General features: G+C 35.7%; 3 protein-coding genes across 3 annotated transcripts; 2 read left to right on the top strand and 1 right to left on the bottom strand.

Annotated features, from left to right (window-relative positions):
• Nucleotides 1-2,966: 2,966 nt before the first annotated feature.
• Nucleotides 2,967-4,274, bottom strand: LOC140049048 (uncharacterized). The gene is made up of 5 exons (XM_072093861.1): nucleotides 4,255-4,274; nucleotides 3,938-4,137; nucleotides 3,771-3,822; nucleotides 3,377-3,596; nucleotides 2,967-3,225 (listed from the first exon to the last, which is right to left on the bottom strand). The coding sequence occupies exons 1-5, from the start codon at nucleotides 4,272-4,274 to the stop codon at nucleotides 3,184-3,186; spliced, it is 534 nt and encodes a 177-aa protein (XP_071949962.1). The 3' UTR covers nucleotides 2,967-3,183.
• Nucleotides 4,275-8,599: 4,325 nt separating this feature from the next.
• On the top strand, nucleotides 8,600-12,801 carry LOC140048739 (uncharacterized). Its single transcript, XM_072093518.1, has 3 exons — nucleotides 8,600-8,960; nucleotides 9,511-11,927; nucleotides 12,234-12,801. The coding sequence occupies exons 1-3, from the start codon at nucleotides 8,864-8,866 to the stop codon at nucleotides 12,456-12,458; spliced, it is 2,739 nt and encodes a 912-aa protein (XP_071949619.1). The 5' UTR covers nucleotides 8,600-8,863; the 3' UTR covers nucleotides 12,459-12,801.
• An 810-nt stretch (nucleotides 12,802-13,611) lies between these two features.
• Nucleotides 13,612-25,732, top strand: LOC140049374 (uncharacterized). Its single transcript, XM_072094246.1, has 3 exons — nucleotides 13,612-13,818; nucleotides 13,906-14,116; nucleotides 20,890-25,732. Exons 2-3 carry the CDS (start codon nucleotides 13,992-13,994, stop codon nucleotides 23,153-23,155), a joined length of 2,391 nt encoding a protein of 796 aa, XP_071950347.1. The 5' UTR covers nucleotides 13,612-13,818; nucleotides 13,906-13,991; the 3' UTR covers nucleotides 23,156-25,732.
• Nucleotides 25,733-25,835: the final 103 nt, after the last annotated feature.

Genomic DNA, 25,835 nt, shown 5'->3' with positions numbered 1-25,835 from the left:
TTTTAAATCTATATAAATCATAACACATCATATTTGATGGCAGTGAATTTTATAATTTTACTAATTATTATTGAGTATAAATAATTTCATAGTTATGCAATTATATTATATTATATTCAGTATACAGTAGGCCTATGCTGTAGTTTAAAGGTCAATAACCATACTATCGGCCATTCTTGTACAAAATGTGCCATTAGACTGTATAGAAACACACATGTTTTAAACAATTTAAAAAGAAAAAAAAATTCATAAGACCACAATTTTCAAAGTTATATTATTATTATATTATTATATTTGACTAATAGTTCAAAGGTCAATAGTTGTAGAATCGGCCATTTTTTGTAAAAACATTTCATTATAATAAATAAGAATGTATAGTTTCTGAACAATTTGAGCCCTATTTCGTGTCTCTCCGATTATTGGTTACTGAGATACGATAAATCAAGGTCAAAGGTCAAAATGTCAGAAATACGACTTGCATCAATTTTTTGAGAAAATGTGTCATTAAAGTGAATATAAAAACATATATTTAAAACATTTTGACACCAAAATTAATTATCTGTGACTAGTGGTTCTCGAGATATAGGGTAATTATAAAAAATGGCCGCCATTTTTAATTATGCAAATTAAGGGCTTAGATGGCCGAATTTCGCTTGGGATCCGCCATATTCGTAATCAACGAGGTCGAAATATCCTAAATCAAGTGGATCCCAGCTTCTACCCAAAAATGCTTCTTACATCATATTTCAGAGGAAATAGAACTTGTCTATACACTCCTCTGTGATATTCATATAGCATATCTCTGGGCAGATTCCTGTCATGGTTTGCAGTATGCACTGGAAACAACCAGTATAATCACGACACCGCAACATATCTGCCACAATTAGTTCGTTAAAAGACAGAGGCGTCATCATTTTACTGAATATATCAGAAAATAGTACGGAAGACATATTCGAAGTTTAGCAGTTACTCGTAGTGTGTATAATAATTAAATGATAAATTCTAGAAAGTTGCTATGGCTTATATACGAAAATGCTGCTTCTGTCAAAGAACACTGGAATTAATAAGAACAATAGAAAATGCCGCAAACAACGCCTTTTTCGCGCGGCATGCCGCCAACCTATTGTTTCGCCGCCGCGACCGCATTTACTTCAAAGATAAAACCGCACCCAAACAATAGAATCGGATACAATACACAGTCTCCTAATAAATCTAACTAAATAAGAAATAAATTGGTATCACATAAAAAAATTATCATAAATTGTTTGCTATTACTTCATGCTATTATTACTAACCCTTCATTTCTTAGGAATTGTAAACATTGTCATGTGAAGATGTTACGAAATTGATTGAAAGACAAACACCAGATGTTCCCATCGGATCCATCCATCACTAATTCATACTCATCATAGACCAGTCCCTGGTGGCCTACTCACTAATATTCAACACTAGTAATTATACCCGCTCCAGGGCGGGTTTCAACATTAGTTTACAGCCTTCTCAGTACATAACACCCGACGCCAGTATCTGTCTATACTCACCAACCTCCACCCTTCTTCAATAACACCCCATACTCTTTCTTAAAAACAAATTCTTCCCACTGATGGACAAATTCAATTCAACCTAAGCTTCAAATTGAGAGGAGTATGCATAGCTATGATGGGTCTAATAATGGTTGAAGTACGTTGTAAATTGTGTAAATGAATAGGTGTCATATTGGCTGGTAATTAAAATATGTAATTTAGATACTGCGGTCCTCCAGCCTTCTTTCACCACCCCAGCCACCATCAACAAACCTTAACTCCTCCCCCCTGGACAGTTCAAATATAGTAACTTTTCCTAGTACAATCCAATCATATAGGCTACTTCATTACGCTAGTATTTTCGCTCCTCCTCCCCCTACAACACACCCCAGATACACTGGGTGATGTGTTGAAGCCGGTTCCAGTACAAATTATGTTATTATCACTCCCAACCCACAATCCCTCAGTGGCAGTTTTCAAATGTAGTTTAAAACATTCCAAATACAGTTTCGGCGGTCATGGTGATAGGCCTAAATCCCCACACCCCAAACTCCCAGCCGCTTCCCAGGGATGATTAAATACTTTAACATTTTAAAACCACAATTCTGGTGTAAGCAAAATCCCCACTATCCCCTGAACCCAAACCCTATCTCCAACCCTACTCTCCCACAATTGACGTTTTTTCCTTGGAGGATTGGTGATGTAGACACAGTAACAGTAAACAACGTGTGTATGTTTACACAGGAATGGATGTCTGTAATGAGACAATCCAAGAGACCGATACATAGCTGGATATGGTTAAAGTACTTTGCTAAATGTGTAATTGAATAGATTTCATATTGGTTAATGAATAAAATATGTATATCTATATCTATATTTCCCCAAACGCCTTGCTGAGGATAATTCAAATACTGTAAAACTTTTGTAGTATAATTTTACAATTCGATAGCCTACAACCCCGAGCCCTAGCAAAAATGTGACATCACAAACCACCCCCACCCCCAACCCCACCCCCCTCCCACAAAAACACCAGGAGTGGGGGAAATTTTTTTAATGTAGTTTAAAACCTTCCGGGTACAATTGCCATCATTTTGATACCCCATATGTATGGTTACGTGCAGAAACAGAAATTTGTATAACGAACAAACATCGAAAGTGGGGGTTTTGATCACAGTTTGGTCCCTAACTTGGATCCTAGGGGGCGGATGATGTTGAAATATAGCTTAGAACATTCCCGGTACAATTGCGGTCATTTTGATACCCCATATGTAAGATTACGTGCACTAACAAAACATTTGTATAACGAACAAACATACAGACAGACAGACAGACGTACAAACTCTCTCACTTGTAATATAGATTTAAACAAAATAGGCATAACACGCAAAATTTGAAAAAATAGGACAATCTTTATTGTTGTCTGTAAATAATATATTTCTTCTGTTTGACTTCGTAGTCGTTGATATACATGATGATTCTAATAACTAAATGATCCTTGTGTGATCTTCTTAAGAAACCCCCCTAGGCCGTGACACCGCTACCACTCGACGCGTCCACCTCAAAGTGAACCTCTAACCGATCTCTTTCCTTCTGTCTTTGTCGGTTTTCCCACATCCTTAACTTATACTGGATGTCTTGTTCTCGCCTCATGGCCAGTCTATCAAGGCGTCTTTTTCTGCCTTTCTTCCTCTTCTAGTTTGTACTATTAGAAAAAAGAAGGTTAAATTAGAGACTTTTTATAAATAAAATAAGTCCGCTGACATTCCCCCTTTCTCCCCCTCATCCTCACCAACTCCCTTTATTATTTCTGTTTTTAATTATTGTCGGTGTGATATTTTATTATTTAGGCCTACCTGCTGGTGGAATTGATTAGCATGTTTAATTCCTTCCATTAGCGGATTGTTACGATGACGAGAAGGATGGTTATTTTGATCAACACTGGCGAAGATTGATGGTAGCTCTCTGTCCACACCAGGCCCAAACGATAATTTCAGCTCTTTCATGAGTCCGTATCGTGTCGGTGGTCGGTGACGTCGTTGAAGCTGACTGTCTACTGACATTTCCGATGCAAAGCTGAAAAAAAGTAATATTTATCATAATCATAGGCTGATTTTGAAGATGATTTGTGATCATGAGGAGTGATGGCAATTATGATGATGAGATGATCATGATAATGATGATGAAGATGATAATAATGATGATAATAATGATGATGATAATAATGACGATGAACTATTTGATTTATACCTTTTAATCTGACTGGTTAGAATCTGTGCCTCGGCAATCCAATCATGGTCACCTTTTGAGAAAAAAAAGTACGTAATATATAAATAAGTTTTATTCATTTTTAGAAATGAAATTTCTATAAATTTAGGCCAAAATAAACAATATCTTAAATAAAAGGCATCTCATACCTTCTTGGACCATCTTTTCATCGTCGTCTTCTACGTCCGACTCCAAACTGTTCCTGTCGTCAGAGTTATTCTCTGCGATAATGAGGTCATCGTCATTGTCAGCAATCAGTTCAGCAATGGGCTGATCGTCGTTGTCAGCAATCAGTTCAGCAATGGGCTCATCGTCGTTGTCAGCAATCAGTTCAGCAATGGGATGATCTCTATTGAATTCAAAATAAAATAATAATTATAATAAAATAATGGACCAAAATTCAAACATTCTGATTTTTTAAAAGTTATTATTTAATGTATGCATGTAAAGTAATATTTAGGCTTACATAACAATCGTTTCTTCCATGTCTTCACATTCGAGCTCATCTACTTCAATGACTTCTGTTTTAAGTTCCGTTTGAATACTGGGAATAAAAGCAAATTAAATTATTGATTGTAAAATATTTTAATTTAAGAATCCAATATATACAGTACATCTAGACACTATACTAAACAAATGTCAGACATACCTTCCATTGCCATTGACAGCTTCTGTTGTCACCACATCAACTGGTGGTTGTTTATCATCAAGTGTCTTTGATTGCTGCAGCATCGGTAGCATCATTATCAAGTCCGACTCTCCTGGACTTCTTCAGTGATCGTCGAAGTCTGGCAAAACGGGATTTAGACTTCTTTTTCTCGTCTTTCCCATCCTTAGTACCCGACAGCTTATCATCATCTGCCGTCATGTTCTTACATTCGGTGGCCATTAATACCTGGACATTTGGAGGATCAACACTACTTCCGTCTTGCGAATTAAATTCTTCGCGATTATCTGCAACAAATTCCTCAACTGAGTTGCGTTGACATATGGTCAAAGGATTACCCATTTGTAATTAATATAGAAACAGTACGAGATATTAAAATAATACAACTTTCCTGAAAGGTTTCCAATAGTTTTCTGAGCGTTTCTGTTATGATTCGTTGATATGGCAATTGCGTTCTGTATCGTAGTAACATCGAAGCGCGTACAAGGCGTCCATGGCAACAACGCGCAACCGTTACGTGTGACGCCGCCGCCCGTTACGTGTGACCATCAGAGAGGTGTAGTAATATATATTTTTTTCATACGCATCCAACAGCCAGTAACTCGCCAATTACAGGATGGATAAATAAACTATTTAATAATTTGTCGTGCTTATAAACTACTCATTTGAGGCTTAGGGAGTTTAAAGAGTCCGTGAGTTACAATCCTGGTAGGACTACTAGGTCAGGATTGAATCCTGGACCATGGGATTGGAAGGCGGAAAGCACGTTGACCACCACCAAGCACTACAATCATAATATACTTCAAAATAATCTCGATTTTGAAGTATATTGTTATTTCATAGTTTTTATTGATTTTGAATAAATTCAATACATTACGTTCATATATATAATTTTTATATATAAAAATCTTTTGGATTATTAATAAATTTGTGGGGTTTTTCTCTGTGTTAAGCACAACATTTTAGTAGTATTTTAACATTTAAAATTTTAGTTTCAACAAGTAGTATGTACTCTCTATGACCACAGTGCAAAGAATTGTATTATAAGTGTATTTTGTCACTGATTCTAAAAATCGACTTTACCAAGAATTCTTATGGGTTACATCGTCCACAAACGAACCCGGATTTTTCATGGTATCTCAGTCGTGTTGAGAATATAAATGTTTGTAAATTGTTTTATATATTATAAGCAGGAATTGTGTGAAAACAAAGTTTACCAAGTTTCTATTTTGAGAACTGAGAAGGCGTGGTACAATCCTCTTGGACCACGCTGCTCTCACGTCTCCAATAATCATTCGAAAAATATTTCTAATCTTCCCCCCAATTTCCGCCCACCTAAAATGATATCACATGAACTATAACAAGACGGGCTTTTTCCTGAGCATCCATGTACGTGATATTAGAAAAATAAAATCCCCATCTAACTTTAATTATACATATCCACAATCACATGCAGGTTACACGTTTAGAATGTTCCTTTTTTTCCAATAAAATTGTATATGCCATAAAATGTTGTATGCTTATTCTGAAGTCTCTGTATATCTATTCTGTTTTAGGCTCAATGCTCATACGAATGAGCGCCCGCGCCCGGTGGGTGATTGATTGAAACTTATCTTTTGTTGGACTTGGTGTTTATTTGGTAACTATTGTATGTATCCATTGTTTTGAGCAAATTGGCGTGTAAGATTCTGATCCACCCAACATCGGAATGCAAACAGTTAATGTACGCCTCATATATATACCCGACATACTGTAGGCCTACATCGAAACTTTTGCGAACAAAATTTCTATAGTTTCCTGGTGTCATATTCTATAATACATTTCATCTTATTAAAATTATTATATTATCTAGTGCGATCGGTTGAGCAGCCTTATTGTGTGAATTTAGAAACAATTTTATTATATCGTAATTTTTCCACATAAAATTTATACACAGGTAAAAAACATAAACTATTTCATTATTAACTATACATCATTTTTATTATGGCTGACGATAAGTACAATAATTGACACTAAAAATTACTTTTACTAATAACCATTTGTTATACAGTATATAATGGAAATATCGCAACATGTTTTACATAAAATTAACACAACAAAAAGAATAATATTTCTATGTTTGTTTATATGTATATTATTTTAAAACATAAAGCAATGAAAACATACAACAAGTAAAATTGATGTATTCATCAACAACTGCTTTTGATTAAACTGTTTTCATACTTCTTCTGCGTATTAGTATATCATATTATAGGTACATATCGTTCTCCATTGCCATATTGTTTTAGATTGTTCTCAGGAGTTTGTTCTTGATATTTGTATTCCCATATTGTACGCTCATTTCCTTTACGTCCAGTATGTACAAGCTCAAAGTCTATGTGGTGTGTTCTTACATCAATCCCTGCAAGTCCTTAATGACGTAGTGGACACAATGACTGATGTCTCAGATATTTCATGTAGATAATTCACCCATTCGTTGTAAGTGCTGGCGCAAACGTTAAATTCCATGCCATTCACAACGATGACAAATGGCAAATTACTTTTCCAACCGTCCATCAGATGATAGCGATTCTTTCCAACGTTCTCAATGAATTCATATTCGTTGAAAATCTGACGAATATCCTGTATGTACGTCAATCGACATGCTACCGAGCAAATTCGACAGATAATGTGAAGAACATCAAGAGAATTACCAGTGTTATCTGGACAATCAAGTAAAGCGGCTACAACCAGTTCATGAAAAGCTAGAGGACTTCTTAACTGTACGGTTTTAAGATCAGGAAATATTACACAAGCCATATCTATACGTCGTGTCTCTTAGTGCAGTGAGTTTAAAGTGGTAGTTTGATGGAATTTCTGAGTTGCTTTATAGACGCTTGCCATTGTTATTAAAAAGGGTGTGTACATTTAAATTTGAATGTACGCGGAATCTATTCACGTTTAAACAATACACTACGGCTCGCCGTGTATATTGTTGTATGAGCGCTGTTTCTATGCTCGGCAGCAGAAAAAAAAGAACAACCTTAAAACAAAGCATCACGTGTATTATGTTCTTTGTGATGCCGCCTGGTAGCCATTGTAACTTGCGCACAATAGTACGCAGGCAAGGTATACGCCCAATAACAAAGCCAACATTATATACGCCTTTCTGACTATATTGAAGCTTTGTGATACCGTCTGGTTGTAGATCGGCACATGGGATCCACCCAAAACCAATGGTAGCTTATACGCCTATCTGACTAGAATATTACAATTACTTTTCGAACGCCATTTTTAAATTTTTTCTGGCGTCATGTCCATTATGTAATAAAACAAATCTAACGATTCCATTTTATACTAACTTAATATTGGTTTTAGTTAAGATATTGTCGTTGGCTTTCTATTTAGTATTGCTTTCCTTCCGGCGTGACCTTTCGTGCTTAAACAGGAAATAATAATAATCGATAGAATGGTACCGATACATATCGGAAATAATATTTCGTCACAAACTTAATTGTTCCTATTCCCCTTTTTCTATATTTTCACGTGCATAGCCTGTAGTTATTTACTGACAACGTTCTCTAACAGACAGCCGATTACCACCACGTGACGTGTGTAAGGTGAGTAAATACTATATTAACATTATTAAATAACTACCTTTATTGTGGAGAAATTAAGAAATTGATTTAATCAATAAAAAAGGGATTTATATTAGAAAAATAGTGCATTATGTGTGGATAAACTCATTGAAACAAGAGATAGTAACCTCACCCTTCTCTGTCTAAAACGAATGTATTCCCGGCGCAATACGTTCATTTTCTGAAATATTATATACATAGCAATAGTTAAGAAAAAAAAATTAGCCATATATATAGTAAGTTGTTTCTTCGACCCGTTAATTTTAGTTAGTATGTGAACCCCAGAACAATTTTGATGAATAGTTACCATTTGACAAAGCTAATTATTGGAGTGGGATGTTTTTGAAAAAAAATATGTTTATGTAACTGTATTTATTTCGAGGGTTACCTTAAACAGCATATGCTGACAATGAAGGGTCCGCATGAGGAGTTATTTGCGACAGTGCCGGTGTGTGAACTAGTACACCGGGGTAACCCCCTACTCGTCTCGAAAGAATACTAGGTACTTTAAAGACACACGAGCCAGATGTGTACACTGAACCTACGGGTTTCTAGTCATTATCCGAGAAGACTCGTTCTACCACCAGAACTATGAAGCGAGTGAGGCTCGAACCCCTGCCGATGTCATGGCTAGGTATAATTACTGTTCCACTGTCTTAACCGCTTGTGTCAATAGATGCCAAATACGGGAAGATTCACATTCAACTTTTAGATAAGTCATTTAACCTGCTTGTTATTGTCACCGATAAAGTGATGATAACATCTTCATTATATTGTCAGGAAAGTGAACGATGACGTCAATGGTTGTGGTTAGTTTGATGTTAATGTTTATTCAGGCTCTCAAGTTGGGCTATGGTTCCGATATGCATACCTTGGAACCTGGTTCTGGTAAGTACGGGGCGAGGTTAAGCCGGGTTTTAACAAATTATTTTATTCCCGTACAATATTGTACATAATGTTATTATAAGGAAATGTGACATTTTTCAATGATAGTTATACATTAAACTCCATAAAACTATAGAACACTGTTGGTACTACACCTGAATGTAGATAATCACATGTTTGATAAACCATTCTCTCGGCTACTTTTTGGGACTGAAATTGTCATTAAAATTGTAGACTTATGAAACCCACATTTGTTTCTTTTATGTGTTTGTACATCTTACACGTTTGTCTTTTGTGTACATGGTTGCACAACTACTAAAATGCCTTGTTAAGATCCATGTAATTGTTGAATAAAATATGTAAAAATGAACTTTTAATAACCTGAAAATGTACTTTCTTTAAAAATGTTAAACGCAGTATGTTCTAAACCTTAAAACAAACCTTAAATATTAAAGTTTCCTAAACTCAAATGCAGCTTAAAGTACTTGAATGAACTGCTTTATAGTTATGAGTTATTTTTATTGAATTTCTCTTCTTTTATTTTTTTCTAAAGGTATGTATCTGATTGATGAAGTCTGTAGTAACCATGAATCTTGTCAAAATGAATGTGGTTCTCTGAAAAAACGAGGCTTGTGTCACTGCGACTCAAATTGTGAACTGTATGGCGATTGCTGTTATGATTACTGGAAAAGTTGCCAGAACAACAATCTTCCAAATGTTACGCCATCGCTATTGGACAGTACTATATGCCTGGATGATCAAAGCAGCGATAATTTTCTCGTAATTTCAAAGTGTTCACCAGAAACAGTTGATAAAGATCTTCTGTCGAATTGCGAGAAACCAGATCTAGACGATCTTCTATTTACGATTCCTGTTAGTGATAAGCATAATTTAACTTATTTAAATGTGTTTTGTGCCCTTTGTAATGGTGTTTCCATTTCTAACGTCATGGCATGGCAGATAACCGCAAATTGCAGAAATAAAATAAAAACATCTTTTTCTCATGTAAACCCATCAACACACAGTATTCTTTCCCAAATTGATGATACTGAATGTACCTATGAATATAACCCTACCGGTGGTAGCTATAAAAGACGATGTTCTTCTGGGATTAAACATTGCCCTCCATACTTTCCTGAACAAAATACCGCAAATCTCTGCAAAAGTTACGCCGCTGCTGTATACGTAAATTCTCACAAATACGCGAATCCACATTGTGCGCGTTGCCACGACGAAACGGATTACATGTGTCTAGTCGACAAAAAGGGGCCACGTCAAAAAGTAGATATGTCTGATGATAGTGGACATTTGACATCTATATCTATAGACTATATGATGGAAGATTCTATAATGGAAGAACCGGTCCCCGCGTTTTCACCTGATATCATAATCTCGGGCAGAATTGTACCAATCAGTATCCTAATTGACTTTTCTAGTGGAGATCTTAGCGTGGAGACGCCAACAAAGAGAACAACCACTAAAGGAATTGACTGCGGATCAGGTCGAGTTTTTAATCCCTTTAAAGAAGTATGTATTAATACTTTTTGCGAACAAGGAAAAGTTCTTACAGAGAACGGATGCATCTACAGAATGGCGCCTTTAAAAGATGTCCCAATTGCAACAACGCCTGAGCAACTTTCAGAACTCTTTTGTATGTGCAGTAGTCCGAATATTGTTGAAGTACGCTACAGAGTTGTTAATGAATCCACGATAAGCAGTTTGTTGCTTCAGATGACGTCATTGGTAAAGAAATACAATACATCAATGGTTGATATTCATTATCTTGGTACACTGGACGTTGTATTTGTCATTAAGACATCAGCATGCAATCTTCTTGGTGAAGTTATAATAACAATTCACCAGAATACTGAAGAACTTCTGTTAGAAAACTTAACGATGATACAGACTTGCTCAAGTAATGGTACATTACCAGTCGATAGAGGGTGTATCACGAAAGGGTTGGATGTAAACACCATAGATATATTATATCAAACTGAATCGATAGAAGTTACTGATGGACTTGATAATTTCACCATAACAGATTACAGTTACAGAATTAAGATGAAGTTTAATATGAAAAATAAAACAACAATTGGAAGAGTAGAGATAACAGACTGCATAACACAAACGCCACATCCTCCATCTTGTCCAGTCGTTGCATTGAGTATTAACGAATTCCATATCACAGAAAACAATACTTGGATATATATCGAAACTGGTGATAAGTTTTCATATGACGAATTAATACAGGTTTCAAACGATACCGTTTTTGTTTGTTCATTTCTCTTCCAAAATGGAACTGCACTGACAACGACGGTTATCTTCATTTACGAAGAAACACTTCAAATAATCAACTTGGTTGGCGTATCTTTATCACTCTGTTGTTTATTTCTGACATGCGCACTGAGTTGCATCGGCAAATCGTTGCGCACAAATTCAAGTAAAATTGTTTTGAACATTTCTATTTCATTATTTCTTGCTCAATTTGGGACTTTATTTGCAGGAACGTTCGTTCAGTGTCATCTCATATGTACCATTGTTGCATGCCTTCTTCACTATCTCTGGCTTGTCTCTTTTATGTGCATGTTCGTGATGTCACTATCTCTTTTCAAATCATTCCATTCATTTAAATCATCGATAAAATTTCGTAAAAGAAAACAACCTATAACAATGCATTTACTGTGTTGCTGGATTATTCCTCTTGTCTTCGTCTTAATTCTTGTGATTACACACTTCTTTGATGGCGTACCAATACAGTTTTCATACGGTGACGATACTGTCTGTTGGATTCGTGATGAGTTTGCAGCGTTGATACTTTTTGGTATCCCAAGTGGGACGATATTCGCAGTCAACGCCTTGCTATTTGTTGTCATAGTTCACGGAATTGAAAAATCGAAGAAAAAATCAAGAAAGATCAGAAAAAGCTCTAAATTAAGAGATGGAATATCAAACGTTAACATTTATGCCAAGGTAAAAATTACTTATTTTTGAATGATTAAATTTAAATTTCCAACTAAATACTCGAGTCACTTTGTTCTGACGCTATTTAAAAGCGCCACCTCTCGATATGTTTGAGAATCTACACTTTTGAATCCTCTTGTATCGTTGTTTGAATGCCGTCTGTATATGTTTGTAGTATTTTTAAGAGGGCCTCTTGAAGTCATCTATACCATTGTAAAAGAAACTTGAACAAATCAAATAAATACATAAATTATGATTCCTTTCCATTGTATTCATTTTTATTTATTTATTTATTCAAATTGTATTCATTGTTAGATATGTTGTATCATGGGCTTGACATGGATCGTCGGATGTCTCACTGCGTTCTTTGATCATCCTGTTTTGTGGTACATCTTTGTCATTCTAAACAGCTTGCAAGGCGTGTTCATTTTTATCTCATTCAGTCTTGTTAAAATGACGACGCTTTTAAATCAGAAATATGGACAAACAACTTCACCAATCCGAACAGTTTGTACCCAACAGAAATCGTGTAATTTATAGTGAAAAACAGAAATACTGATAACGATTAGCACTAATTTTAGGCCTAAATCCAACAAGCCAGCATATATATTTTTTTTCGTATAATAAACCTTCATTGATTTCAAATGGGAACTTCTATAATTTGAGTGCACAGTATTGCAAATTAATACGAAACGCTAAAAAAATATTCCAAAGATTCGCTTAATGTATTTCCCTAGTAATAAGTCCCCGGTTCTTTTATTTTAAATACTGATATATTAAAGTATATTGTAAATTCTAATATAGAAATATTGTAAATATATATTTTGCCAATAATATTGTAAATATACATTAAGGTTTGATGGATTCTAATTATCAAATAAAAAAAAAAATAATAATATTGCAAATATTGTGATTCTGTTTCATTAAGCTTTTTCTACAATATCAAACTATTTTGACAAAATGTGCCCAAATAATTATGGTATTGATATTCCCAAATATGGTAGTGATATGTCATCATCATGTCCATATATGGGCACATCACATTTGTTGTCACATAAAGTTTGATAGTGTAGACAGAGCTTTTACACTATCAAACTAGTTTGAAAAAATAAGTGTGTGCAGTGTGTCGTGTCGTTGGTGCAGGGCGCCACCTCTGAGTTTAATTCCCAATGCACCAATATTTCCTACACGATACAATTATAACACTTTTAAAGTACATCACTTTATTAGTATAACTAGCATTGAGTTTCATCAATTTTGAAAATTTAACAAATGGGTTTAATTTGAGGTTGACATTTAACAAAAAGCAAAACATTTCAGCTTGTTGTGAACAAACATGACTTGATACATATATAATAAGTCTACGGTGATGGGCCATAAACAGTTCGTAATGTTTCGCACACCTTCATGTCACTGTGGCAACGCCCACCTGCAGTGGACGGAAACAATCTAATTATTATGAACAGCATTCATAATGTGTTCTTTTACTGTAGGTCATCATTCTTTTGTAATGAAAACACCATTCAACCAATCCACTCTTCCATGAAAACTACTGCCAATTTCATCGACCAACGTGACGTCACGCTTCGTAGCAGAATAATAATCGTTCAGCATTAGACATCGGTGATTATTTGACACTACAATCGGATCGAATTATTTGATATTGAACGAACGAATGATGCGTACAACGCGAATAGCCTACTGACTGACTGACGGATCTAAAGCTAGCTCGGCTACTACCAGAAGCCAGGCTAGCGATTGAAATCCTGTTGACATATAAATGTTGAAAGTCAAAGTTGACATAATTTATGGTATTCGGAAGGCCCAGAATAAGAGATAGAACATAGAGTAGGCGGTATGTGCAACAAGCGATTCCAGGATATGATCTAATCTGAAACCGGTTCGTATGCTTCAATATTATCTGTAAATATTTAGGTGACGTTCCTTTGTAAGGTATTGATAGATTATTTATTATTTTGGATTTCAGTAGTAGCCTATGAGTGAGTGACCACCTGATGACCAGTACGGAATAAATGTTGAGGCACATTGCGGTGGTATATCGAAAACATAATTATGTTTTCACCACTTTATGTTGGTCTTTATCTCTTTAAATCATACGTCACCGGTGAAGATGGAGACAACCAAGAGGACGCCACTGGTGAGGAAGAGAGTGAACGTCACCCAGGGGAATTAGACAGGTAACTTCCGTTGTTATCCACAATTACTAATAGTATTTAAAATGTTGTTTTGTTGACGTCATGCTTGAATGATCAGTCAATAAACACAAGCGGTCACCATAAATGAATACAATCAGGGAACCGTGGGGTTACACCATAGAATTAGAATCTGATTAAATCCGTCAACATTTGTTTTTACGTTGCGTTCTTGTTGCTTTTAAATTTCCGTAAATTGTCACTGTTATTTCCCTCTCATTACATAATATAATAATATCCTGGATTTATATAGAGTCTAATGTTGTGAAACCTCTAAGCGCTAAGCATATATTACCCCAGTGATTTTGGATAAAACACGTATGGAAACATACTCCCATAATGCAGCTAGTAATCAGCGCAGCGGGTTTGTGTCATGATCTAACCGGTTTCCCATTTATACACCTGGGTGGGGACATAGTCAAATGGTATACGACGGAGGAACCAATATGGTGCCATGAACCATGCATGGTAGGCCTATATTTATGTTAATCATGCAGACATTATCGTGGCACGCTCTACCCTTATATTTAAGCTGAAACGTCATTTACCATAAATAAATAGCTGTTTTAAAAATGTATTTACTTATAAGAATATCCTGGTATATGACAGTTTAAAGTGGTCGTTTGAACATGAGATAATGTAATAACAACATATTTCTGTCTCCATGGCATCCCATTGTTACGGGTCTGTTGAAAATTACAAAATATATACGAATCATAATTATAGTACGTCAACATTACAAAGTGAAATTTTCAATTAATGACCTATTCTAGAGGCCATATCTTGTGAAGAAGACCACCAAATAGACCAGCATAAAAATACGTTAATAGGAGGGCTTCATAATTAATGTTGTTATAATTACTCAAGTGAACAAAGTAGGTCTGGTATCTCTATGATCATGGAGGAATAATGATACACTTATATATGTAATAATAATGATATACCCGGTACTGTTTTATATGTAACAATGTGACGAATGGTCACAGACCTCTTAATTCTCATTTGCATGCTTACTCAAATATGCATTGTTCAAATAATACCATATTGTTCATTACACTAAGAATTACTCAATGATATGCCTTAATCTACAGATAGATAGTAATCGTCTATGAGGAGCCACTTAGGTCATAATACCTTTAACTTGTCACTGGCATCTACGTAACATTTGACTGAAAGGGGAATTGATGCCAGCACAAAATGGGACACATCTAAAATATTGGTAAAATCATTAGAGAATGAGTCTATGTGTGTCAAGGTAGATAAGCCTTCATTTACAGTAAACGCAGTGGACCCCGGGTAACTACCCCCCCCCCCGATCAACTACCCCCGGTCAACTACCCCCGGTCAACTACCCCCCCCCCCCCACCCAATCCAAAAGTAGACAAATATATATGACCGGTTTGTGTAAAAATGAAATCATCTGTTTTTTACGGGTGTTTCGAAACTAGAGACCCGAGACCAGAGACCTGACACGAGACCCAATACGAAAAGGGAGACCTATATTTGGGTCTCCCTTTTCGTATATTAGGGTCTCCCTTTTCGTATAGTGTGGTCTCTCTTTTCGTATAGTGGGGTCTCCCTTTTCTTATAGTGGGTCTCCCTTTTCGTATATTTGGGTCTCCCATTTTGTATATTTGGGTCTCCCTTTTCGTATATTTGGGTCTCCCTTTTCGTATATTTAGGTCTCCCTTTTCGTATATTAGGGTCTCCCTTTTCGTATAGTGGGGTCTCCCTTTTCGTATAGTGGGGTCTCCCTTTTCGTACGTGGGTCTCCCTTTTCGTATATTTAGGTCTCCCTTTTCGTATTGGGTCTCGGGTCTCTGGTCTCTGGTTTCGGGTCTCTAGTTTCGAAACACCCGTTTTTAACCGATTATTCTGTTTAACAGCACGCTAGACCCTAGATGTGCTAGATTTAAAGTACCGTATTTATTGAAAAAAACGGCCTGGGCTGTTTATTGTTTAGGTAGTTTTTAGGTGGACATGTATTGGAAGAAAGTTGTTTATTCAATGGGAGGGGGTATAATCTAATGGAAATAGACGCCGATTATTCCATATGATGTTTCATGGGAGTGACATGGTCACCGTTTATTTGAGGGGAATTTATTTAAAGATCGCCGTTTATTCGGTGAGTGAACATTGAGGTCAAATATCAAAAGTGATATTATTCTTCAAGTGTACAAAAATACATATATGACAAATTTTAGACAAAAATTAATTCTTTTAAGACCAGTGGTTATCGAAGCATTGTCCTGACGCAAAAATTATTATTATTATTAGCGAACCCAGTCTTTACAGTAAATACAGGGAGTACTATATAATACGTTCGACTATCCTATGATCATGTGTGACAATCTTCAGTTTATACCAGGCTATATTTATGTTCAATCTTTTACTTTTGTTTACAATAATGAATAGTAATTTGTCAAAGTAACGAATTAAAATATAGTTATTAATTCCTATTATACACTGTTGCAGTCAGGTTGTTGATTGGTCTGGGTGGTAGTTGTCCGTCCGTGGGGTAGTTGTTCTACAGGGATAGTTGTCTGGGTGATAGTTGTCCAGGGGTTAGTTGTCCTACGGAGGTAGTTGTCCTAAAAGATTATTTGCCCTCGGAGTATTGTCCAGGAAGTAGTTGTCCTACGGAGAGTATTGTGTCAGAGGTAGTTGTCCGCGGGGTAATTACCCAGGGGGGGGGGGGGGGGGTAATTGTCCGGGGGTAATTGTCCGGGGGGTAATTGTTCCTAGGGGTAATTGTCCGGGGGGTAGTTGTCCAGGGGGTAGTTGTCCTAAGGGGGTTGTTGTCCTAAGGGGGTAGTTGTCCGGGGGGGTATTTGTCCGGGGGGGTATTTGTCCGGGGGGTAGTTGTCCTATAGGGGTAGTTGTCCTAAGGGGGTAGTGGTCCAGGTGGTGGTTGTCCGGGGGTAGTTTTCCGGGGGGTAAATGTCCAGGGGGTGAATATCCGGATACGCAATAGTAAATGTCTTCAAATTACCGGTTCTAATATTACATTTTAATTTTATTTCATACACATCCAATAGCGAGCACAAACTCGCCAATTACAGGATGGATAAACTATTTTATAATGTATCGTGCTTATAAACTAAGTCTCATTTGAGGCTTAGGGAGTGGAGTTGAAAGAGCCGTGAGTTACAACCCTGGCACTAGGTCAGGATTGAACCCCGGAAATTGGGATTGAAAGGCAAGCAAGTTAACCACCAAGTTACAGCTCCACTACATATGCCATAATATTCATACAGACATATTGAATGCATGTTATTAAATACTTGGCCGCTGTATAACTTTATTCAATCAGACCACTGGTATGTCTTCCTACTTATAGTAAGCCCACATAAGCCTTTTATTATAATAAAGTAAACACTTATTTCTAAATCGTAATATCAGAGATATGCGTTAATATCGTTTACATTAAAAAAAACGTTGCAGCAGAATTGACTTTCAAATGCTTAATCATATTACGACATTATAATGTCAAGGGGTTGTTTCTGTGACCATATAGCCTATATGTTACATTCACGATATCAATGCTATTTCTCATTATGTATGGCATACTCATCACTATATATAATCTTTAGATTCTGTGCTACAATATGCCCTGCTCAGAGACGAGTAAGGCCTGCACAAGACCGTATGTTAGGCCATGCCTATGCGTAAGCCTATTTTTGTCGAATACAATTCAATTTATTGTAGTAGATATTACATTTTAGAAACTTGTTTGAATACAGGCAAGGGTTTATCAGTGTCGACAAACAAAGCAATTAATTTAGGACTACATATCAATATCACCGGTAATAAAAATACGGCGTACAATACTTGAACCATGGCGAAATGAAGTATACTTATTTCTCCATGCTTGAACACTCTAAAGCGGCAAAGCGCAGTATACGGTTATATAATAGGCTCCAAGGGAAAGCTATACTATTAAGGGAACACGTATGGTAGGCATATACTACACTACTATTTAGAATAATTATGTAGACATAAGAAGGCTTTACCAGTATAAATAGCAGGTCCCATTTAGGGCGTCTCTCAAAAATATTTGTCATGTAATGTAATTTTATGTAGGGGTTTACAATGCACACTTTTTAAAAGTAGGTCAAATGTGTAATGATAATGTATCTAATACATGATCACGATCATTTTTCATTATATCTTCTTCGCGAAGCGCATATCCCTCCTTAAAACGGAAGTTGTTGATACCACAGTCCGCTACCTATTTCCGATATCTTCAGGAAAGACCTTGTTTACTCATATAAATATAGTATGCTTTTTGTTTAGAGTTCATGGACTGTGTAGTGTCCTATAAAGTCATGAATAATTCCGTTTTTACATCAAATATGCATGTGAATAGAGGAGCTTTCAAAGGCGTTACAAATAGTTATAGTTAAAAATAAAACATTACTGGTAGGCCTACAATTAAACTTTGACCTAATGCAGATTTGATGTGCGTGTGTAGGCCCATACATACACTCTTAAATAACATTATTTAGTTGTTTTGCGAAGCTCACTTGTTTATTTTCTGAATTTATTTTTGCCAACCCTAAATATATTTACACAAACTAGGGGTCTGTCACGACAAATATAGGCCGGACCGATTTTGATGTCATCCTGTCTATTACTAAGAATTATATCTAAAATTAGTTTTTCTCAGAGACTGGCTGCTCGAGTTGGATCTGTATGTCGGGAGCGCGAATAAACCCAGTATAGTCACTACCTACCTACCTTATACCTACTTGCTTATCTACCTACCTACCGATCTACGTACTACCTTAACGCATTTTATGTGAAAAATGTGTGGCTAATTCAAACTTTAAAAAAGTTGAAATTGATTGAATAAAATAGCTAATTTTAAAGACTAGTCTATCTAAATTCTAAATTTGCAGGTGTTTCTGTGGTATAGTTCTTTAGGCCTAGTACGACAATGGTGCATTAGAGACGTCTAGGCCATCCAATAATTTAGGCCTTCTTTAGGCCAAACTATTACTAGTAGGCCTACTACTCCAGCTAGCGGTAACCTAACTAGCTAGGCCATGCTTAACTTAAGCCTAGCCCAGACATAGACCTAACTAGGCTGAGAGGCCAATTATAATAATCACCATACATTTCTTTGGTCATCTTCAATCCTGTACTACCAACATCATTTCCTCACAGTGTTTTCTGCTTTTAGGTCTGCATAATTTATTCATATTTATGCTTTTTTAGAGTATATTCAAAGCACAGAAAATTATGTACTTTAAAAAAGTTTTTTCACGACCGTACCTAATTGAGGGCGTTTATTAGTCACGTGGCTATTATCACTAATGTAATTAATGCAATTCATTTTCAAATTCATCTTTTAAAGTGTGTTTCTGGAAAGTAATTAGCCTAAGAGTCTACCAATCCATTTACACAGAACATTAATTAATTATGGACTTTTAAATTTATTTTTTCTTGAATGTCTCAAGCACTTTTTTATATTCGGGATGGTTCATCTTAAATTGTTGGCAAAAACAATTAATTGTTTGGATATCAAACTGAAAAATATTCGTATGCCGATACCATGAGAATTCATATCTTTCTACTAAATTCCCAGTCAAGTCTCCCCAACATTAGGCCTATTCCTTAAGCGTGGTTCCCACTAGCGACGCAACGCAAGGACGTAACGCAACGCAAGTGAATTGACCAATCACAAGCGATGGCTTATTCGCTTGTGATTGCTAACTGTCTATAACTTCGCTTGTCATTGGTCAACACGCTTACGTTGCGTTTACGTCCTTGCGTTACGTTCTAGTGGGAACCAAGCTTTAACCAGAGTTTATGTTATGACGTTAACTTTCATTTAACCGCGCGTACCGAATTCAGTTATTATTCTTAGATTATTATTATTATTATTTGATGCGGGTTCTTCAAATTACAACCTGTTCGTATTATTCATGATATTTTATATGGCATGAATTGATTTACCAGTACCAGGTGGTTGTTAAATGAGTTCCACGTTTACATTGACTCCTAATGTTAATTATGCATGTTGGTTGACGAGGCGAAGAGCACATCTAAATCCTAAAATGTATAGGCCTACGCGGGTTAAATGGTGGATGAAGGTAGAAAAACCATCGTATTGGTGGGAAGTTTTCTAAACGTCCACAGTTACGAATCCAGGGGTTATTTCCGGGGTTCAGGCTTTCTTTCATCATAAGAGACCCGGATTTTAACAGGTTGGGAATACTTTAGGCTTAATGCCTGTGTGAAAATAATCAGGGGGCCTATAATTTATGAATTAATGCGCCGTTATGAATGATCTCCGACCCTTCAATAATCCGTTTTCAAATTGAATTTCTATCTGTCCTCCATTATCGCAGCAGATCAATGTGATCAATGCACAGTAAAAGAGCAGACTCGACAACTGATAACAAAAACACTTAATAATCGATATAGGTCTGCTGTTGTGATTGTCGTTTTAAAACAAAGAGAATACAGTTTATATTAATATGAGAGGAAATTCAGACATTTCCTGCAGAAATGACTTATTTAAATGCATTATTGTTCATAAATAATAAATGTGTTTGTTTTGTATAAATGGTTGGTACGTAGCAATAAAGTGTGTAGTCTGTTAATGAATAGATGCGATGTCCCTTCCTTCGATCGTAGGCCTACGGGTCAGTTTTGATAGTATATACTTTCATCATTGATAACATATATTTTAATTTTAAAGGACATTTATAAAGTATAGTTTCATAGATGTTTTTTTCCATTTCATTTAGTGATTTCGTACCGGAAAACAACGATGACGTCATTGATGGGCTATTGAAAAACGATAAATCCGAACCTCCAATCCAAGATCTGCACAAACAATCTTGGACCGACGAAGAATTCCCGAACACCGATTCCCCGAACGCCGATTCCCCGAACGCCGATTCGTGTTTATCATCGGAAATTACATGTGTGGTTGAATCCTATGATGAAACTGATTTTGATACAGAAAAGGTGGATGAGACCAATACAAATATATTTTCAAGTGAAAACACATCACGTGATAATGACCATGATGATGATGAGGATATTAAAGATGATGATGACGACACAGGAAGTACTGAATTTATTGATTCCCAGCCTATCACAGAAGATATAAAAAGTGCACAAATTAAACAAAATCAAGAAATATTTAACTTGATTGACAGCAGAAATGACTTAAAAGCAGACGATATAATCGATGCCGCCCATTTTTCATCCTCGAACATTAAAACAGACATACACGTCGCTGAAGCTAAATTGCTAACACATGACATTACGTTTGAACAAAACATTAAACAAAATTCATTGCTAGATGTATTACAACCGTGCAATAATCCTACTAAAAAAACGTCTTCCAATAGTGAAAATGAAAGGCATACAAACGATGACGTAGTACGCGGAAATGTAATGGATTCTAATTTTTCTGAGAAATCAGAAATTGATGCGACACATATTCCTATCCAATGTAGTACTGTTACAGAATCACACAGTTTAGATGCTTCTGATTTAGTCCATGGTGTTACGTCATCAAGTAGTAAGTCACGTGACAGTACAGTGAGAACAGCACATATATCTGACACAAATGCGTCTCCTCAATGCGTTGGTGAAACTGATGACGTAACGACAGTATCATGTTTTCCAGAACAAAATTCGGATAGAAAATTAAACCATGATATAGTAAGATCCTCTTCTGACACGAATGGTTCAAAACATAGGACAATAATTTCCGAGCAGTGCTCGGCAAAAGAGGTTTCTGCCGAAGAGTCGGCATGTCCATTAAATCAGGAAATGCTTGATGAACAGTCTGGTAAAATAGATTCAACTTCTGATTGTGAGGTTAGTGATGACGTATCCGATACGTTAGTGGTGGGAGACTCGTCTGGTGAAGGTTCTGCCAGTGACCTTCCAGAGGATGAGATTGCACCATCAGTTGCAGCATCAAGACCAACCAATCTTGATCTCTTTGACTCTGGTATAAATACGAACGATGAAAACAACCCCAGTGAAAATTCGGAGTCAACCGTTCTCTCTCCTTCAAAAGTGCTTGTGACATGCATCACTGAAGAAGAGACAATACTAGTCGAAGAGGTCGTGATACCTACCAAAGGAAGTTTTAACACCTTGTCACCAGGAACTGCTTCAAACCACGCACATAGTCCGTTCTCATCCACTGATGGCTTAGATTTCGATTGGAATGAGCATTGCCTAAGAATGATCGTTTCTGGAACGCCAAACTCACTTGACAGTCGGCTGTCACCATCACCTCAACCTTTTGCATCACCTAACCAAACAACACTAGGTAAACAGGATGAGTCATTCTCTGAGCCACTTGGCACGAGACAAGACATGCGCGGTAATGTTCGGACGTTGCGTTCCGAAGTAAAAACTAAAAATGAAGAAATTTCCCGACTGAAAAACATAACACATGGTCTGCGGCATCGTCTGACTCAGGTAGAACAACAAAACCTGAAACTGGGTCAAAGCAGTGACTCGTTTTTATCTGTTTGTAGTGATGCACCATCTAACGCCAGCTCTTGTTACAATAGTGTGATGAGTCTGTCTTATGACACTAATCTAGCACGGTCGCCATCTGTCGAAGAAAATCTACTTCTGAAAGAAGAAATACAACAGCTTAAAGCCAAACTTGAGAAAAAATCAAATACAATCGAACATTTGAACGAAAAAACAAATGAGTTAAAAGCTCGATTAACCGAAGAAGAACACACTGATGATAGAAGTAAATCTGAATCTGGAAGTGAAAAGAAAAAAGCAGCAAGAAAGAAAATTCGAACTGTTAAATCAGTAAATGATATTTCTGTTGAAGAAATGCCTCGTTTACCGCATACTTCAGCTGGAAGTGCCAGCTCGATATTCGTGAATTCAGCAACTCTTCCCATTCCCACACTTGCAGAACAAACTTCCAAAAAGACGAAAAATAAGAAAATTAGAAGATTGTTTAGTTTCAGAAAAAAGAAAGATAAAAAAGTGAAAACAGATAAAAGCAGTAATTCATAGTTTATGCTGCAGTCGTAGGGTAATTGTTAATTATTTTACACCTTCTTAAACTCAATTGCAAAGAAAGCTAATATTTTATCAGCCTACAAGAAATTAGTTTAAACAACTCCCAACAAAATGTTGATTGCTTATGACGGTGCTATAACACCAGTAGGCCTACTGTACACGTTGGCAGTTCTGAACATAGAAGAAAAATATACTCGATTTTCCATGTGATAGAAATTACAGTATTAACCGCCAGGGCGTAATATAGTGAGTATATATTTGACTGCTTGAGATTTCAATAGAAGTATGAATATGATGTAGAAGAAGAAATGAATTATCTGAATGGGTGGTTTACACCCGGATGCAAATATTATCCAGTACTTTAAAAACTTTCCACTAAAATGCAAACACCATGTTTTCATAATTCTCCCATCATTAGAGCCACCTCCATCGCTATTTATCACCACGGTGTTGGACCTATCAAAATATTTTTACGTAGATGTATGGTAATTTAGCAAGTACTGCATACTCTTCGTAGTCTACTTATCCAATATATCTCGTTTGTAACGAGCGTGCCTGGAATGAAAGTTATATTTAAACTGTTACTAATACATAAATAATACAAGAATCTTAATATTTGCAGATATTCTAACGTATTATTACACATTTAAATGTATGTAACGAGAAAGACCCATTTACACTAGGGCGATAACTAACGACAATAAATAGAATATGCATTTTTCATACCTAAAACAAAAGAATTTTAAAAAGTTTTCATCCTAGAATTATAGGATTATCATCTATGCTGCCTTTGATCAAAATAATATTTCCACACGTCCAATCAAATGACGTTACGATTAGTAAGAGCAATAATACCGTTACAATACAACGATTTTATTGTTTTTATTGATCATGACGTCATTTGATTGGATTTTTAAAAATATTATTTTTATCAAATATGGCATAAATGATTATCCTATAGTTCTAGAACGAAAACTGTTCTAATTTCTTTTGTTTTATCCAAGAAAAATGTCTATTTATCCAGTGTTAAATGGGCCTTAACGATATCAGTGACAATTTATGTTTTGATTACAAAGTACTGTAGGCATATTAAGCTTGGTTCCCACTAGGACGTAACGCAAGGACGTAAGAGAAACGCAAGTAATTTGATCACACACGATGGATTATTCGAACAGTCGCTTGTCGCGTGTTACGTTCCTAGTGAAAAAAAAACTTTATGAATTATATCGGATCTATAATGACAAAAGTCGTGCAATATAAATAAAGGTATATTTTGATATTCGAATTTGTAATTATTTTGGACACAGACCCATTAAACTATAATGATTATATTACCATTAAGATATAGCACTATTAATACTCGGCTTATTGATTATTATTGGTTGTGTTATAATTATATGCAGAAGTTTTCTGGTTATGTAAATTTGGGTGCAAGTTTCGGTGGTGTTTCTTAATCTCTACAAGACATAACAAATGAATTCATACTGTAATTCCATGATTCTCCATGTACCAGATTTGAATGGGACCATGTTAGTCTGGGTTCCAGACGGAGTTTTGTCTTAATGTTAGTAAAAAGATAAATATTTTGGCACATATGGCGTTTCATACGTATACTACTTGATTTTGGATTTTCAGACAAAAATCGCGGTCGAAATAAAAACAAATATATATAAAAAAAGATAATACAGACTTGGGGCAAGTCTAGGGACCATGTGTGTAGTGATCTTTAGTCGAGTTGAACCTTTAGAATGGCCATAGGTCTACGTTATTTCTTGATTCTTTCTATTTTTCTTTTCTATTTTATGATCACGCTGTTTTGGTGGTTAAATTCATTCATTAACATTTATTTGGTCATCATATATAACTTTACAATTACAGTATATAACTGATGAATCCTGCTATAAATAAATGAATATGGCCTGATTTACAGAAATGTAGTATTTAAATGGAAGTTTCTGACTAAGGTCTTTAATTGGAGGATCTTAAATTAAGGGTTCTTATGGGAGGAGTGTGTAATTGGTATACCTATGGTTATGTTTTTTTTTTCAAATTTGGTGCATTTTCATCGCAATATGCATGTCCGATCTGACAGTGCCTTAGATTTTGTAGAATCATATAGATGTTAGTTTATTACCAATAATGTAATGATATTAACATTTTGAGACAATAAAGTTTCTATACCTTATATTACATTGTGTATGCGTTATACGATTTTATATATTCCGGTTTTATGATATTGTTGCTCTTTACTTTTTTTTATATTACCTTTTTAACATTTTATGTGATTTTTTATTGTTTTTTTTATGTCTTTCACATTTCCATATGTTTTTCTTATGATCCTTGTTCACTTTCTCATCCCCGATTTCTCTTGCAATGGACCCCATTGGTAATAAATTGACATGTCGATTTTATGGGTCGTTCTTGCATCCATTCACTTTGGTTTTATTGAATTTTAATATTCCAATTGTTTGTATTTTTTCTTTGTTATGTATTTTAAATATATATATTGTTGAATGAATGGTAAATGAATAAAAATATATTGTTGAATGAATGGTAAATGAATAAATATTATTTCATATCGTTTGGCAGTATGCAATACTGTACGTTTGTCATGAGACTTGGTTGTGTTGCTGGTTGGTACCGTACCGTACTAAACTAGCTAAAAAAAAGTCAA

This window comes from Antedon mediterranea, chromosome 5 (genome assembly GCF_964355755.1).
Source record: "Antedon mediterranea chromosome 5, ecAntMedi1.1, whole genome shotgun sequence".
NCBI classification, from domain to species: Eukaryota; Metazoa; Echinodermata; class Crinoidea; order Comatulida; family Antedonidae; genus Antedon; species Antedon mediterranea.
The sequence above is the reverse complement of the archived record's forward strand: the minus strand, read 5'-3'. Positions and strand labels throughout refer to the sequence as shown.